General features: G+C 49.4%; 2 protein-coding genes across 3 annotated transcripts in view; one reads left to right on the top strand and one right to left on the bottom strand.

The window, feature by feature from the left end:
- Nucleotides 1-6,927, top strand: part of SNX21 (sorting nexin family member 21) — a 7,031-nt gene extending 104 nt beyond the window's left edge. Inside the window, exons 2-4 of one of the 2 annotated variants that reach the window (XM_008057925.2) lie at nucleotides 89-356; nucleotides 836-993; nucleotides 5,859-6,927. In XM_008057925.2, the coding sequence (XP_008056116.2) occupies nucleotides 89-356; nucleotides 836-993; nucleotides 5,859-6,533 (1,101 nt within the window). In that variant the 3' untranslated portion in view covers nucleotides 6,534-6,927. The remainder of the gene's footprint in view (nucleotides 1-88; nucleotides 357-835; nucleotides 994-5,858) is intronic. The other variant, XM_021712273.1, reaches the window with a different exon arrangement.
- Nucleotides 6,921-17,276, bottom strand: part of ACOT8 (acyl-CoA thioesterase 8) — a 13,537-nt gene continuing 3,181 nt past the window's right edge. The window contains exons 3-6 of the mRNA XM_008057928.1: nucleotides 13,648-13,873; nucleotides 10,172-10,329; nucleotides 9,515-9,709; nucleotides 6,921-7,153 (exon numbers count right to left, since the gene is read on the bottom strand). Coding sequence (XP_008056119.1) covers nucleotides 7,035-7,153; nucleotides 9,515-9,709; nucleotides 10,172-10,329; nucleotides 13,648-13,873 — 698 coding nt within the window. The 3' untranslated portion in view covers nucleotides 6,921-7,034. The remainder of the gene's footprint in view (nucleotides 7,154-9,514; nucleotides 9,710-10,171; nucleotides 10,330-13,647; nucleotides 13,874-17,276) is intronic.

Here is a 17,276-nt window from a genome sequence, read left to right as displayed (position 1 = left end):
CCGGCCCGGGCTCCGCCCCTCCTCCCCGCGCGGGGCGGGGGTCCTCCTCCGCCCAGGCCCGGGCCCCAGCGTTGCGCGCTCCCCCCAGGGTGCCATGGCCTCCCGGCTCCTGCACCGGCTGCGACACGCCTTAGGCGGCGACGGCCCCGGGGAGGCGGCGGCGGGCCCCGAGGCCGAGCAGTTCCCAGAGAGCTCAGAACTGGAGGACGACGACGCCGAGGGCCTGTCTTCCCGACTCAGCGGCACCCTCAGCTTCACCAGCGCCGAGGACGACGAGGACGACGAGGACGACGACGACGAGGAGGCTGGCCTCGACCCACTGCCCTCCGGGGACAGGGCGTCAGGAGACGACGCAGGCGAGTGCGGGAGGACGAAGGCGGGACCCCAGGGGCTTGATTAGGCCTGCATCCCAGCCGCGTTCCCGAGAGCACCTAGGGCGCCCTGAGTTGATGCAGCAGAAACCCACACTTCTGAAAGCGCCACCAGTCACTTCTTGGCTGTGTGACCTTGAGAGAGTCGCAACACCTCTTCAAGCCAAGTTTCCCCTGTGTCAGATGGGTGCACTCTCTCTCATCTCAGGGTTGTTCAGAATGTACAGGGCCTGGAATACAACTAGAAATGATGTGCTAGCTGTTTGGGGGAGATGTTCATTTAGCCCTTAGTGTCTGCCAGGCATGGTGTTTGGCACCTAGTACCTCTCTGGCCCTCAGTTTCCATTTCTGTCAAATGGGGATAAATCCTACCTCGTGTTGGGAGGATGAGTGAGCTCATGGCAATGGTCTGTGTGGACCCTGGGCCTAGGCCCATTGACATGACTGATCATGTGATTGTGCAGAACGGAGCCCCCCACCTGATGGGCAGCGTGGCAGTCAGCTCTTGGCACAACAACTGCAGAATTTCTGGAAAAAGTCCCGGAACACCCTGGTACCCCAGCGGCTGCTCTTCGAGGTGACCAGTGCCAACGTTGTCAAGGACCCGCCCTCCAAGTACGTGGTGAGTGAGGGTCCAGGAACCCTGGGCTGTGAGTCTAGAAGTATGACTAAGAGTAAGTTGGGATGACGCCAACTTCCTGAGGGGTCTGTGAAGTTATAAATGGCTGCCCCACTTTACAAATAGGGAAACTGAGGCCAAAAATGGGTTATTACTTGAGCAAATCCTCAAATGATGTAGTTTTCCTGAGTAAAATAGGACCTGGCTTTTATCCTGGTTTTGAGACTAAGCAAACTGGTGTGTGTTCTCCACCCAGCCCACAGGGTTTTTGCAAACTGCAGCAAGATGTAAGATACAGAGGAAAGGATATTATTTGGGTCAGATTTGATACCCAAGTTGCATGGGTTAGTGGCTAAAGAAATGGGCTTTGAGTGCAGACCAGCCTTGATTCAAACCCCATTTACTACCCATTGTTGGACTTTGGGTGAGTGTATAACTTTGATGATCCTCCTTTCCTCATCTGAGCAATGGGGATAATGCAGAGGATTGCAGCAGGAATTGAGACAGTGCACAAAAAGCCCTGAGCCTTGTGTCTAACATTATGAAGTGCTAGTGAAATGGCAGCTATAGTATTATTATTTAACTTTGGATTGAAGATGTCTGGCATTTAGGGCCTGCTGTGGCATTCTTGTAACCAAGGTGAACTGATTCTCGAAAACCCACCCACTACGTAATAATTTTGTCCTAAGGACTAGATTTAGGGAGCTGAAGGGGGAGCTGGGGTAAAGAGCAGTGTTGGGGGGAGTGCCTTGGAGTCCCTGTTTTCCTTGCTGTGGATAGGAGAGACTGACATGGAAAATGAGGTCTGTCAGGTCCTGCTCCTAGCCAGGCCTGAAACCCAGCTGAGCTTGCCACTTCTGACAGTGGCAGCTCTCTGCCTCTCACTCCCCTCCACCTCTGACTCAGCAGGAAGGGGGCCTGGAGCCCTGTCCCACATCTGGGCCTCGCCACCCCTCTCATTTGCTGTTAGTAAAGGGCCACACCCATGGGGTGATTCCTTCAGTTTGAGCAGGGGTTGACTCCAATGATTGAGTCTTAAGTGGCAAAGGCCCCAGAGCCCTGAGGTAGACGAGGGAGCTTACACAGAAAGGGTAAGCCAAAGAGCAGCTCAGAGGCAGGGAGGAATAGGGGTGACCCTTGGGACCTAGATGGAAATGAAATGACAAGATAGATCAGGATAGCCAAATATGCCCTGGCTGGTGTCTGGAGAAGCAAGTCACTTTCTCTGTACAGTGGGGACCCTAAGTCTCCATATAACTCCTGGGGTGGAGAGCACAAGCCTTGGAATTAGATTGACCTGCGTTTAAATCCCAACTGGGCCATTTGACCAGCTGTGACTTAAGGCAAGTCTTTGAACACTTTGCCGCCTCTTTGAACCTGCTTCCACAGCTGTCAAACAGAGATAAGGACACCCTCCTTGCAGTGCTGTTGTGACAATTAAATGAAATCATGGGGTAAAAGCACTTGGTACAGCAGGAAGCACAAGGAAAGGGCTTGAGTAATGGAGCTACCACCATTATTACCCATCTTGGCTGGACATTACAAGGATCAGATGAGATCATGGATATAGAGTGCTTTTTCTTGCCAAAAAGTTAGCAATAAAAATAAAAGCTAGATGAACATACGTGGTTATTACAGACCAGTGTGTCTTAAAATGTGTCCTGCCATTCTAAAGTAAATAGAAAATTTTAAAGTTTAACAATAAAGAAACTTATCTTGCTTTTGTTCATCTCTGCATTTGCAGAACACTGCCGACAGTGTTTTGTGCATCTTTGCAAATGCAGAGATGAACAAAAGCAAAATAAGTTTCTTTATTGTTAAACTTTTTAAATCCTGAATATTAAAGTCTCTGAATCTTCGAGTGAAGGATACAGTAGGCAAACCTAACTGACCAGGGATGGCTAGAATACTGTCAGTTCTGCAGAACGAATTTGAGAGAAAAGTCTGGGTTTGGTGTTAGTATGCCTTTAACATCCAGTGCTTGCTAACTCCTCTTTTAAACTTGTTGGCTCAGCATTATTCTAGATTATCCCATGTTTGGGTTCTCAGACCTGGGGTGGGGGGTGCGGCGAGGAGCTTAGTGGTCACCTTGTTTAGTATTCCTGAATCTCAGTCCCAGTACCTCCTTCCCGATTCTTGTCCTATTTTATTTTATTTTATTTTTTTGAGTTGGAGTCTCACTCTGTCGCCCAGACTGGAGTGCAGTGGCCGCTCCCGGCCACCGCAGCCTCGACCTGCTGGTCTCCAGTGATCCTTCCACCTCAGCCTTCCAAGTAGCTGGAACTACAGGCACGTGCTACCACCCGGCTAATTTTTTGATTTATTGTAGAGATGAGTTCTCACCAAGTTGCCCAGGCAGGTCTCAAACCCGTGGGCTCAGGCAGTCCACTCACCTCAGCCTCCCAAGGCACGGGATTACAGGCTGAGCCACCGAGCCCGGCTTCTTGTCCTATTTTAAAATGCAACTTGTACTATCCTTTGTTTAACATTTTTCTGAAATGAACTTATTTTTTCCTTAAATAAGTGTAAAAGCCAACTTTATAGCACTACTATATGTGGAAAGCTTCACTTGCTATAAAGAGAAGCAAGCATAAAAATAAAAGTAGAAAAAAGGAAACTATGAGGAGAGACTAAAAAAAAAAAACTGGAGCCAGGCTCAGTGGCTCAGCCTGTAATCCTGCGCCTTTGGGAGGCTGAGGTGAGTGGATTGCCTGAGCCCACAGGTTCGAGACCCGCCTGGGCAGTGAGACCTCATCTCTACAATAAATTGAAAATTAGCCGGGCGTGGTAGCGTGCGCCTGTAGTTCCAGCAACTCAGAAGGCTGAGGCGGAAGGATCACCAGAACCCAGCAGGTGGAGGCTGCGGTGGCCGGGAGCGGCCACTGCACTCCAGTCTGGGCGACAGTGAGACTCCAACTCAAAAAACAAAACAAAACAAAAAACTGGAATTGTCTTTTGGAGGACAGGTCCCTTGTAGTTCACTTGGAATTTGTTCCTTCGGATCAAACACCCAACCAGAATTTTTATCTGGAAGTTTTGAGAAGGTTGTGTCATGATTTGCAGAAGAAACCTTCCGAAATGTAACAAACAGGTGACTGGTTCTTCCATCATGACAATGCAACTACCCACACCACACTAAGTATTCAGCAGTTTCTGACGAAAAACAACATGACCCCTGTGCCCCACCCTCCCTGTTCACCCAATCTCACCCTGAGTGCCTCTGATTCATTTCCCTTGGATGAAAAAAGTCCTCAAAGGGAAACATTTTGCCATTGTGAAAGAGGTAAAACAAAAAATGGCAGAAGCACTAAAAGGCATCAAAATTGACATGTTCAAAAACTGTTTTGAGCAGTAGAAAAAGCATATCAATAGGTGTATTGCATCAAACAGAGAGTACTTTGAAGGGGACTGAAGTTTTTTGGGTTTGTTTTGTTTTTTGAGTTGGATTCTCACTCTGTTGTCCAGGCTTGAGTGTAGTGGCACGCTCACAGCCACCACAGCCTTGACCTTCTGGACTCAGGTGATCCTTCTGCCTCAGCCTTCCAGGTAGCTGGAACTACAGGCACGCACCACCACGCCCGGCTAATTTTTTTATTTATTGTAGAGATGAGGTCTCTTCAAGTTGCCCAGCCTGGTCTCGAACCCATGGGCTCAGGCAATCCTCTCACCTCAGCCTCCCAAAGTGCTGGGATTATAGGCGTGACCTACCACACCCAGTCTGTGACTGCAGTTTAAACATGTAAGAATAAATACACAATTTTTTATAAATGAATCCTGGGGTTTTTTTGGGGGAGTGCCCCTCATATGTCATTAAATCCTTCCTAGATGCTGTTGCCTAAAGGCGACCCTGACCTGAGATTCATTTTCTGGCTCTTCTTTAAAAATGGAGATGAGAAGCCGGGCTCGGTGGCTCAGCCTATAATCCTGCGCTTTGGGAGGCTGAGGTGAGTGGATTGCCTGAGACCGCGGGTTTGAGACCCACCTGGGCAGCGAGACCTCATCTCTACAATAAATCAAAACAAACAAACAAAAAAACAAGTTGCTGAGCGTGGTGTCGTGCACTTCTAATTCCAGCTGCTTGGAAGAATGAGGTGGAAGGATCACCTCAGCCTGGCAGGTCAAGGATGTTGTGGCAGAGAGCATGCCACTGACCTCCAGTTTGGGTGACAGAGTGTGACTCCAACTCAAAAAAAAAAAAAAAAATGGAGATGAGAAGTGTTTAAGAAGTGCTTTTTAAAAAATACTAAACTGAGAGCTTCTCAATCTGTAGTCAGAAAGATTAAAAAAGAATTAAAAGGGGGAACCACCTCCCATCTGTGATGCAATGTTATTTACTCCAGCACACCACCTAAAAGCCTCATGCACGAACACTTGTATACGTCCCACTCTCGAGTTCTAGTCCATTGTACTTCTCACAGTTGGGGTCTGGTCTGGCATAGCCCGGCCAGGGATGTGGGGGCCAGTTGTGTAGAGTGCAACAAGCTCCAAGCTGGTCCTAAAGATAGGCTCAGAGGCCCAAGAGATTGGCCTCGGTTTCGGTTTTCCAGAGGGGCTGTTGGAAGAACTAACTGCCCTATGGGAAGAAAGTACAGAAGGGACAAAAGGGGCAGCAGCCCTAGGCACTGAATCTCATGTCTGTCTGTCTGTCTGTCTTTCTCCCGTGCTGCTTTGGGCCTGGGTCATTTCAGACAAGCCTCAGGTAAGCTGGGACTGGGATCTCTAGCTCTGCCCTGGAAGCCCCCACCCCTCTGGGCCCAGTCCCAGGGTGAAGGGAAGAGGTGGGGGAGCAGAGCTGGGAGTATGGGGGCTAGGGAGGAAAAGGGCACATGGACAACTTACACCTGCCCTGACACCCACACTCCCCGCAGCTCTACACCCTCGCCGTGACGGGTCCAGGGCTGCCGGATCGTCAACCAGCCCAGATCTCTCGCCGTTACTCGGACTTTGAGCGGCTGCATCGAAACCTGCAGCGGCAGTTCCGGGGTCCCATGGCTGCTATCTCCTTTCCCCGTAAGCGCCTGCGACGGAATTTTACTGCAGAGACCATTGCCCGCCGTAGCCGGGCCTTCGAGCAGTTTTTGGGCCACCTACAGGCAGTGCCTGAGCTGCGCCATGCCCCAGACCTACAAGACTTCTTCGTGCTGCCAGAGCTGCGACGGGCACAGAGTCTCACCTGTACCGGCCTCTATCGTGAGGCTCTGGCACTCTGGGCAAACGCCTGGCAGCTACAGGCCCAGTTGGGCACCCCCTCCGGCCCAGACCGCCCCCTGCTGACCCTGGCCGGGCTGGCTGTGTGCCACCAGGAGCTGGAGGATCCCAGGGAGGCCCGGGCATGCTGTGAGAGGGCCCTGCAGCTTCTGGGGGACAAGAGCCCCCACCCTTTGCTGGCCCCCTTTCTAGAGGCCCATGTCCGGCTCTCCTGGCGCCTGGGCCTGGACAAACGCCAGTCAGAGGCCCGGCTCCAGGCCCTGCAAGAGGCAGGGCTTACTCCCACGCCACCCCCAAGTCTCAAAGAACTGCTCATCAAAGAAGTGCTGGACTAACTCTTGCCTAGACTTAAGGCCACTGTGGGGAGAGGGGCTACCCCAGGATGGGGGAGGGCCCTGATGAAGACATGGAGAGCAGCTGGAAGGCTGCAAGGGGTGCTGGGAACCCGCAGAAGTTCAACAAAGAGAATCTGCAGCAGGCCAGGGAGACTTACTTCTGCCAAGCTAGGCTCAGGATGAGCTTTGGTTGGGGTTGCCTTGAGATGGTGCAAGAAGTCTGACACAGCCTCTCCAGCCAGGGGCTGTGGTGCAGGTGAGGGTCAATGTCCTCTTGTCCGTGGGACTCCAAGCCAGTGAGGCAGCCTGGCTGAAGGCTGGGAACTCTGCCCCTGGAGCTAGAGAGAGGGTTGCAGTTCTGGCCCAGGGAAATTAAAGGCCAGTCACTCCAGTGGTATCAGTCTCTTTATTGGATGTGTGGGCCAGAGGGACTGTGAGTCCTGCCTCAGAAATGGCGGTAGAAGGAAGCTCCTTGAAGCCTAGGCCAAGCCAAGACTCTGGCTACAGCTTGCTTTCTGAGACTCGAGTCTTCACTCTGATCACACCCTCCTGGGCACATGACACGGCTAGGACCCCGTCCCGACGCCACAGCCGTCCGTGAACTAGCCCCCGAGAGCCACCTGTGGGCAAGTAAAAGGCTGAGAATGACTTCTCTGCTTTAGCACAGACAACCTCACTTCTTTTTTTCTGAAATGGGGTTTTGCTATGTTGCCCAGGCTGGTCTCGAGGGATCCTCCCATCTGAGTCTCCCAAGCAGCCGGGACTATAAGGTGCACGCCACCATACCCAGCTTCCAAATGTACTTCTTAAACAAGGTCTGGCCCAGGACAGGGCTGTCCCACATAAGAACACACTGAGTGTTGTGGCTGTTTCAGATCTCTAAGTAGTTCTTTGTGAGGTAACTGGGGGTAACTCCTCCCACAGAAACTCCACTTGACAGTTTAAAGCACTTTCACATATCAGCTTGCTTCCTCAAAAAGATCAGAGAAAGGAGCTCTGAGCCTCCTCCAGTAACTTGGCCAAGCAGATCTGCTGCACCTCTGGCCACTTGTGTTAGGAAACCTATCAGTTCCCTTGATAAATCAAGTGAGGTCCTCTAAGTGGTAAGCTGTGAAATATACCACCACTAAGGGAAAAAGGGTCTCAGGGAAGAAGACCTGAGGCCATGAGGCCTAGCCTCCCTTCTTGCCCCGCCTGGAGTTTTCTTCTTCGGGCTTTGGGCCCGAATTGCACATTTTTGAAGAGAACTGCTGGTTGCCCTTACACATAGCAGAGCTCACTTAGCTTCTGCAGGAGTCAAATGAAGCAGGCATTTTTTGTCCCATTTTCCAGATGATGCCACTGAAGTCCAGAGAGGAACTTGGCCCTGGGATCAGGCTAAACTTGAACCCAAGTGTCCTAACTTCAAAGTTGTTAATCTGGCATTGTGACGTAATCTTGACAGTACCCCTTAGCTGAGTATAAAGTTTGTCCCTGTTTTATAAAGTAAGGCTTTTCTTCATTTGAAATGTACTTCCTTGGAAAGGCAACCAGGGTTCTGAAGCTAGACACTGATGAATGACTCTAGGTTTCTCTCTGTCCCCTACAAGGAATGTCCAAGTAGTAAGTACCTTGGAAACCACTGAAGTTAATCAGCAGAATCACTTAGCCTCTTAAAATGGAGTTTCTAGGCAGAGCCTAGTGGCTCAGCCTGTAAGCCCAGCACTTTGGGAGGCCAAGGCGAGAGGATTGCCTGAGCCTTAGGTTTCAAGACCAGCCTGGGCAACTTGGTGACACCTCATCTCTACAATAAATCAAAAAATAAGCCAGGCATAGTAGCAAATGCCTGTGGTTCCAGCTACTTGGAAGGCTAAGGCGAAAGGATCACCTAAGCCCAGCAGGTCGAGGCTGCGGTGGCCTCATGGCACATAGGTCACTTCTTCTCCTGCACTCCCAAGCTTTTGCATCCTTATCTTCAAGGTGACGGGGTAAGGCTTGAGGATGGGACATCTGTTCTGCTCTAAATTTCTATGACATACAGAGAATATGATTCACTTGACCTAAGAGTCCCAGTTCTTGTCCCAGAGCATGTCAGATTCTCTCTATGAACCTGAGCAGATCCTATCACCCTCCTGAGTCTCTTACAACAGATAGTGGTATCCAAACCTGGTAGCCCATCAGACTGCATGCCACTATACTCCAGCCTGGGTGACAGAGTGAGGTTTCAACTCAAAAAAAAAAAAAAAAAGTTTCTAGGCCGGGCATGGTGGCTCATGCCATAATCCTAGCACTTTGGGAGGCTGTGGCAAGAGGATTGCCTGAGTCCAGGGGTTCAAGACCAGCCTGGGCAACTTGGTGAGACCTTGTCTGTACAAGAAATAAACCAAAAAAAAATAGCCGGGCATGGTGGTGCACGCCTGTAGTTCCAGCTACTTGGAAGGCTGAGGCAGAAGGATTGCCTGTGCCCAGCAGGTCAAGACTGCATTAGCCATGAGCGTGCCGCCACACTCCAGCCTGGATAACAGAGTGAGACTCCAAGTTAAAAAAAAAAATAGTTTCCTGGGCCTGCTGGACTTCATCCAAGACCTACTGAGTCAGGATCTTGGGGGTGGAATCAGAATTTATTTTGAAAAGCTCTCTCAAGTGGCAGTCTGATGGGCTACCAGGTTTGGATGCCACTGTCTGTTATAAGAGACTCAAGAGGGTGATAGGATCTGCTCAGGTTCATAGAATCTGACATGCTCTGGGACAAGAACTAGGACTCTTAGGTCAAGTGAATCATATTCTCTGTATGTCATAGAAATTTAGAGCAGAACAGATGTCCCATCATCAAGCCTCACCCCGTCACCTTGAAGATAAGGATGCAAAAGCTTGGGAGTACAGGAGAAGAAGTGACCTATGTCGTGTGCCACAGGAAGTGGGGTGAAGGCAGCATCCCCTGAGAAAGCAGGTGCCCTGCCACCCCCAGTCAGTGCCCTTGTCCCACATGGCCCCACACTCACCAGCCCAGGGGCTCTCGCACTCATAGAGCATCCAGTGGTCAGCTCGGAAGGGGGCATGGAACCACATGGAGTGGTCCAGCGAGACCATAAAGTGCACCTTATGCTGCCACCGGTGGGGCAGCAGTGCCGTGCCCAGGAAGGCATAGTCCGAGATGTAGGCAGCCACGCAGCAGTGCATCTTGATGTCGCCCTCCCCTGCAACAGGTCCCAGCCCCATCAGCCCTGGGCTCCTGGGCTTGCCAGGACCTGAAGGGAGGTGGATAAGAAGGGGACTCCCGTGCATGGATGGTGCAGATCAGTCATTGCACAAAGACACTTGGCACAAAGTGGGGGGGGGCAGGGATGAGATAAGGGAGGTAGTGACGTGGGGAGGGCAGGGGTGCATGAGAACTGCTTCAGGTTGGTACAAGACCTGGACAGGAACCTCAGTGAGGTGGCTTGTCTTCCCTAGAAAGGCCTCCATTGGGATTATAGTCACCTCCCCATTCTTCCCATGCAAAAGGCTAAGAGGCCCCTGGTGAGCTGAGCCAACTTCCCCATCATGCAGATAAGGAAACTGGCCCAAAGAGGGGAAGTAATGTACCCAAGGCCACGCAGAAAATGAGTGGGAGGCCTAGACCCCTGAGAGTTTTCCTCCCGAACATGGGGTCCTCTTACCAATATACCCCCGGGCTCGCACCCAGAACATCTGTTTGGGCTCCATTCTCTGCAGCTGGTTCAGGGTGGGTGGGTTTACCAGCTTGATCTCAAAGGGTACCTCCTGGGCAGCAATTCGGTTCAGCACCACTGGGTACCTTTCTTGGAGGTTAGGGTCCCTGAAAGTAAAGGGAAGAGGGAGTCTCTTGTCAGCATTGCCTCCCCTGACCCCCTCATTCTTCCACAGGAACTCCTGACATCCTCATAGCTCCCCTCCTGTCATGGCAGGCAGGGGAGTACAGTGTTATCCCTTCTTTGCCACATGTGACCCACGTGGCCTTGTGCTAGTTAGTCATCTCTCTGAGCCTATTTCTGCATCTGCAAAATGTGGATAATGATAGTGACCTACCTCCTAACAAACACTGGAGAAGATAATGCCTATAAAACCAGCACATCTAGCGTGCACCTTGTAGTTCTGGCTACTTGGAAGGCTGAGGCAGAAGGATCGCCGGAGCCCAGCAGTTTGATGCTGGGGTAGCCATGAGCATGCCACTGTACTCCAGCCTGGGTGACAGAGTGAGATTCCAACTCAAAAAACAACAACAACAACAAAAACCCACCAACACATATAGTGTAAGGCATATCCTACAATATGTACTGTTCTAAGCACTGCACATTCAATAGCATTCCTCACTACATCCCGTGAGGTAGGTACTTTGATCATCCTTGGATAAATGAAATAAGCAGAGTTCAAGTAGCTTGCTCAGAAATTGGAGAAGGCAGAATGTGGACTCAGACAGTCTGGTTTCATGATTCATACTTTTTTTTTTTTTTTGAGTTGGAGTCTCAGTCTTGTCGCCCAGGCTGGAGTGCAATGGCACACTCTTGGCCACCACAGCCTCGACCAGCTGGGCTCAGACGATCCTCCCGCCTCAGCCTTCCAGGTATCTGGAACTACAGACACACACCAACACGCCCAGCTAGTTTCTGTGTTTTACTGTAGAGGTGAGAACCAAGTTGCCCAGGCTGGTCGCGAACCCGTGGGCTCAGACAATCCTCTCACCTCGGCCTCCCAAAGTGCTGAGATTACAGGCTGAGCTACTGCACCTGGCCCATGATTCATACTCTTAACCACTTCATTTTATGAAACATTCAGAAACAGGCTGCCTGACTGAGTTACCTAATTCTAAGCAGTAGGGAACCATGTGTCCTGGTTGGAGAGGCCCATTTCCAGGGAAGCCACCCATAGTGCTCTTCACAGGTACTGCAATTTTCACTCTGTCTTCTGGAATGCTGTTCAATAGACCCTTCTGTGTGATGGAATGTTCATCTGCACTGTCCACCATGGTAGCCACTAGCCACATGTGACTACTGAGCACTTGAAATGTGGCTAATCGAGTGAGGAACACAATTGTTAATTCTATTTATTTTTTCTTTTTGAATTGGGGGTCTCACTCTGTGAGGCCCAGACTGGAATGCAGTGGCATGATCACAGCTCACTGCAGCATTGACTTCCTGGACTCAGGTTATCTTCCTGCCTCAGCCTCCCAGGTAGCTGGGACTACAGGTGCATGCCACTGCACTTGGCTCATTTTTTTAAAATTTTTGTATATTTTTTATAGAGATGGGCTCTCACTATTTTGCTCAGGCTGTTCTCGAACTGGCCTTAAGTGATCCTGCTGCCTCAGCCTCCCAAAGTGCTGGGATTGTAGGCATGAGCCACCATGCCTGGCCTCGATCATTTTTTTGTTTTTGAAATTTTTTTTTTATTTTAAAGATGTGGGGTACAACTCAGGGTTAGGCATACAAATGTTCATTATACAGGTACCCTTGTTGATGAGGTGTCCTGCCCCCATCATTAATGAAGAAACTAGGGCCCTGAGAGTTGAGCCAAGTCACACAGCAGGTAAGCACTAATAGAGACACAGCCCTGGCCAGAATCTATGTGTCTATCCTGTGTCTGGACCCAGAGCTCTTTCCCCTGTATCTGCATTTTGAAACTTTATTAGGTGTGCTCCAAATAAGAAACATATTTTACCAGGTATTCAAAATATTTAACATGCTCCCTGGTGGTCTAGTAGTTAGGAAAAATATATAGATAGATAGATCTCACACACGCACTAAGGCAAAGGCAGTGACCAAATGGTCAAAGCTCTCCAGCAGGGTACCAGAGGATACTCACCCCTGCCACGCATTAACTCCTAAGCTGCTGGACCATGGGCCTGAAGGAGGAGAGAGGGTCACTCAGGGGACTGGGAGGTGGCTATTTACCAAGTGGTTAGAGAAGCATTTCAATATTTTAACCAGTAAGCTGTACCAGTGCCTGTACTGGCTGAAATAATTCCTGTATTTTATACTATGACCCAATAGACACACGTACCAGAAACACACACAACTGAAACTAAAGTTTCACAAAAGGGGCTGGGTGCGGTGGCTCACACATGCAATGGCAGCTCTTTGGGATGCCAAGGCGGGAGGACAGCTTGAGCTCAAGAGTTCAAGACTAGCTAGGGAACAGAGCAAGACTTCCCCTCTACAAAAAAATCTAAAATTAGCCAGGCATTGTGGCACATGCCTATAGTCCCAACTACATGGGAGGCTGAGGCAAAAGGACTGCCTGAGTCCAGGAGGTCCAGGCTGTAGTAGCCATGATTGTGCCATTGCACTCTAGCCTGGGCAACAGAGTGAGACTCTGACTCAAAAAAACTAAAGTGTCACAAAAGGATTCTTACCTTTATCACATACAAGATAGTCCAATATTCTATTTTCTAGTCTGGATCTTTAAAATGCTGGCCAAGTCAGGCACAGTGGCTCATTCCTGTAATCCCAGCACTTTGGGAGGCCAAGGCGAGAGGATTACCTGAGCTCAGGGGTTTGAGACCAGCCTGAGCATCGTGGCAAGACCTCATCTTTACAATAAATAAATAAAAATTAGCTGGGCACGGTAGCATGCACCTGGAGTTCCAGCTACTGGGAAGGCTGAGGCGGAATGATTGCCTAAGCCCAGTAAGTTGACGCTGCGGTGGCCATGAGCACACCACTGCACTCCAGCCTGGCAACAGAGCAAGACTCCAACTCTTTAAAAAAAAAATGCTAGCTAAGCCTGGGCGCAGTGGCTCATGCCTGTAATGCCAGCACTTTGAAAGGCTGAGTCAAGAGGATTGCCTGAGCCCAGGGGTTCAAGACCAGCCTGGGCAACTTAGTGAGACCTCGTCTCTACAATAAAACAAGAAAAATTGAGTGTGGTGGCACACACCTGTGGTTCCAGCTACTTGGAAGGCTGAGGCAGAAGGATCACCTAAGCCCAGCAAGTCGAGGCTGTGGTGGCCATGAGTTTGCCACTGCACTCCAGCCTGGGTGACAGAGTGAGATTCTGACTCAAAAATAATAAAAAAATAAAATGAAATGCTGGTCAAGACCCACTAAAGGATTCCATGGCCCACGAACAGAAGACAACCGCGTTTGAAAACACTGCTCGGAGCCTCTGGGTCTCTCACCTTAAATACTGTTGGATGAGGGCCTGGTAGTCAAGCAGCTCCTCCGGCAGTGGCACTGTGGGCATGGAGAACTGGTGCTGCACTGGGCTGGGCTGGGCCTGCTGGAAGGAGGCCTGGAAGATGAAGATGGGCTTGCCATGTTGCACGGCCTTCACGGAACGCACTGAGAAGCTCGACCCTGTTCGCGTCCGCTCCACCTGGTACAGCACTGGCACCTTTGGGTCCCCTGCAGTGGGCACAAGGGACATGCTGAGCCCCTGCGTGGGTCCCATAGGCCCTGTCATCATCACTGTGCCTGGACAGGCACTCTGCTACTCGCCCTTCATTCTGTTTCTCCTCGATAGCTGATTGAGGTCTGCCAAGGCCCAGGCACTGAGGATAGACAGAACACCAGGCGCTGTCATCAGGCTGCTCCCAGGGCAGTTGGAACTCTTTCCTAGTAACACCAACAGCAGGACAGGGACATTGCCAGATTTCCTGCATTCCAATGTTGGCTCTGCCACTCACCAGGTGTGTGACTCCAGGGACATCACTTAAATTCTCTGAGCAATGAACTCATTTGTAAAATGGGGATCATCAGTGCTCATACCTCACAGGACTTAAACGAGCTTTAAATGACATCCTAGGTGTAAAGTGTTTAGAATAATATCTGGCACACAGTAAGTGTTCTCTAAGTGTTTGTTAGATAAGATAAATAATACAAGTTTCTGTCGTGCTCCATTTGTGCCTGGGATCTTGTCATGAGTCCCAAACCATTATTCTAGATCGGGGTCAGCAAATCTGGCCTGCCGCCTATTTTCTTTGTTGTTGTTTTCTTTTCTTTTTTGAGAACAAAGACAATTCAGAGCTTGTTACAGCAGGAAGGCAACCACCATCACTTGCTTCTGGCAGACACTCAGAGGCAGGCAGAGGAGTGGGAAAGCTCTCTCATCGAGAAAAGCCAAGGGCTTCAGAGATGCCCTGATGGGAAGCCCCTGGCCAGGGAAGTCGCAGGTGGGCTATAAAGTGGGGTATCCTGTGTAATTGGTTAGGGCTGCTTATTTGGTTTTTCTCGTTGGTCCTAAATTGGAAGCAGGGGCAAAAATTAGGGAAGCTGTCAGTTACTAACCAAGTGCTGGCTATTCCAGGCGATTGTTACAGGGGCCATTATTTGGCTTCCTGGCAGGTTGCCAGAGATAGTGGTCTGCCTTCCTACAAATCTGACTTCTAGATAGTAGGTTACTTCCTATACTGGTTGCTACTAATTATAGATCAGAATTCTGTTCTTACACATGATCTGAGTTGGTATACTCAGTCTCCAGGAAAGACCTGCTGTCAGTCGCCTCACGCCAGATGTAAATAGAAGTCACATGGCCCTTCACTGTCAGGTGTCTGGGCTCCAAAGCAGAGTGGAAAGTATTGGCCTGGGGTAAAGACTACTGGCCATCAACCAGCAAGTGAGGGAGAAATTTTATAGGCAGAGAGCCTTCCTGAAGTTCTCACTTTGTCAGTCAGAGTGACCTTGGGAAACCCGACACCTGGGCCTTGAGACCTCCCAGGGCTGATTTTCAACTTTCAGATGAAAGCAGCTCTAGAGAAGTGTTGCCTCCTCCACCCTGATCCAAATGGGAACCAACCAGACCTCAAAGGCAATAAACATTGCACCACAGGAAGGTTTGCTTAGATGTCTGTTATCAGGCATTGCCACAAAGAGCACTTTTATTAGAATGGGACCGCCTCAAGGTCAAAGGTCTCTAAGGAAGGGTTACCAAGAGTCCAGATAGCTACAGGTGCAGTCTGATTTCATACCCTGGGAAGAAAGCTTCCCCTTCCTACCACCAAATCAAATCATGGGGTTGCAGCTAAGCAGAAAACTCATGGTGATTTACCGTTCAGTGAGAACAAGTTTCAGGCCTAGTCTTGGAAATCTTTATTGGGACAGAGCAGGTAGGCCCTGGAACATAATAAAGGAAGAGAAGTTATGGAGTAAGTGCCGGGTGCCAGACAGCACCAGACTACTAGACTATGTTTTCTCATGCTAGTCTCACAGTAACTATATAGAATGGGTCGTATCCCTGTTGTAGAGATGAGGAAACTGATGCCTTAAAATAAAGCTTTTTGTAACACAGTCATGCTCATTTGTTTATATATTGTCTATAGTTGCTTTCACCAACAAAACCTAAAATATTTACTATCTGGCCCTTTACAGAATGTTTGCTGACTCCTGCTCTGGATTCTTCAAACTCTAAGTTTAATTCTGTAGAGAAAAACTAAAAACAAAAATCCAGCTGATTAAATCGTTCTTGGAGTTTTTGGAAAAAGAATATGAAAATGGTCAAGAACCAATCCTTCCGAAGCATCTCTTATTTTTAAAATTATTTATTACTTTTTGAGTTGGAGTCTTACTCCATTGCCCAGGCTGGAGTGCAGTGGCACGCTCACAGTCACCACAGGCTATGGTGATCCTTCCGCTTCAGCCTTCCAAGCAGCTGGAAATATAGGCACGTGCTACCATGCCCAGCTAATTTTTTTTTATTATTGTAGAGACAAAGTTCTCACCAAGTTGCCCAGGCTGGTCTCAAATCCACGGGCTCAGGCAATCCACTCGCCTTGTCCTCCCAAAGTGCTGGGATTATAGGCTGAGGCACCGAGCTCGACCTTATTTATTTTTTGTGTAGGAGTCTCACTCTGTTGCCCAGGCTGGAGTGCAGTGGCACACTCACGACCACCACAGCCTCGACCTGCTGGACTCAGGTGATCCTTCCTCCTCAGCCTTCCAAGTAACAACTACAGGCATGTGCTACCATGCCCGGCTTTTTTTTTTTTTTTTTTTATTGTAGAGACAAGGTCTCACCAAGGTGCCCCTGCTGGTCTCGAATCCCTGAGCTTAGGCAATCCCCTCACCTCGGCCTCCCAAAGTGCTGGGATTACAGGCTTGAACCACTGTGCCTGGCCAGCATCTCTTATTTTAAAATATCACTGAAACATCATCATTGCTTATAATATCTGACGTATCAAGTACAGAGTTACATCACAAACTAATAAGAGAGTTTTTGTTTGCCAGAAGCTCAGAACTAAATTTTGTGTACAACTGCAACAGTATGTCTTAGCCTAATTTTTTGACACAATCATTCCCCGCCAAATCCCCTGTTACTAGCTGGCTGTCTTTTATTTAATAGTCCTATAATAGCTGCCAATTATTTTAAGCTATCTTGCAGTCTTTCAAGAAGCAGGCAGGGACACAAATAATTGATGGTTACTTTTGAAATGGCAGCTTGGGCATGACTCATTTCACACTGCTCCTGGAGAATTTCCAAGGAAGAGGAATTTCCCCCTAGAATCTGGGATTGGCAAATTGGCAGCTCAACCATGGTATGGAATTATCTCCCAAGAGTGAAAGAGAGAAGCAAAGAAGGAGGAAAGAAGTTTGACCCAGGAGACACACAAACCAAATTCATATCCTGACTCTGCCTCCTTGAGCACTGTGGAAGCTGGTTTACAAATTCTCTTCAGGTCCCAGTTTCCTCAGGTAAAAATGATGGCAGGAGTGCTCCCTGCCCATGTTTACTTTTATTTTTTTATTTATTTTTTTTGAGTTGGAGGTTCACTCTGTCACCCAGACTGGAGTTCAGTGGCTGCTCCCGGCCACC

This window comes from Carlito syrichta, unplaced genomic scaffold, assembly GCF_000164805.1.
Source record: "Carlito syrichta isolate Samal-C Ts95f unplaced genomic scaffold, Tarsius_syrichta-2.0.1 Scaffold303154, whole genome shotgun sequence".
Classification (NCBI taxonomy): domain Eukaryota; kingdom Metazoa; phylum Chordata; class Mammalia; order Primates; family Tarsiidae; genus Carlito; species Carlito syrichta.
The sequence above is the reverse complement of the archived record's forward strand: the minus strand, read 5'-3'. Positions and strand labels throughout refer to the sequence as shown.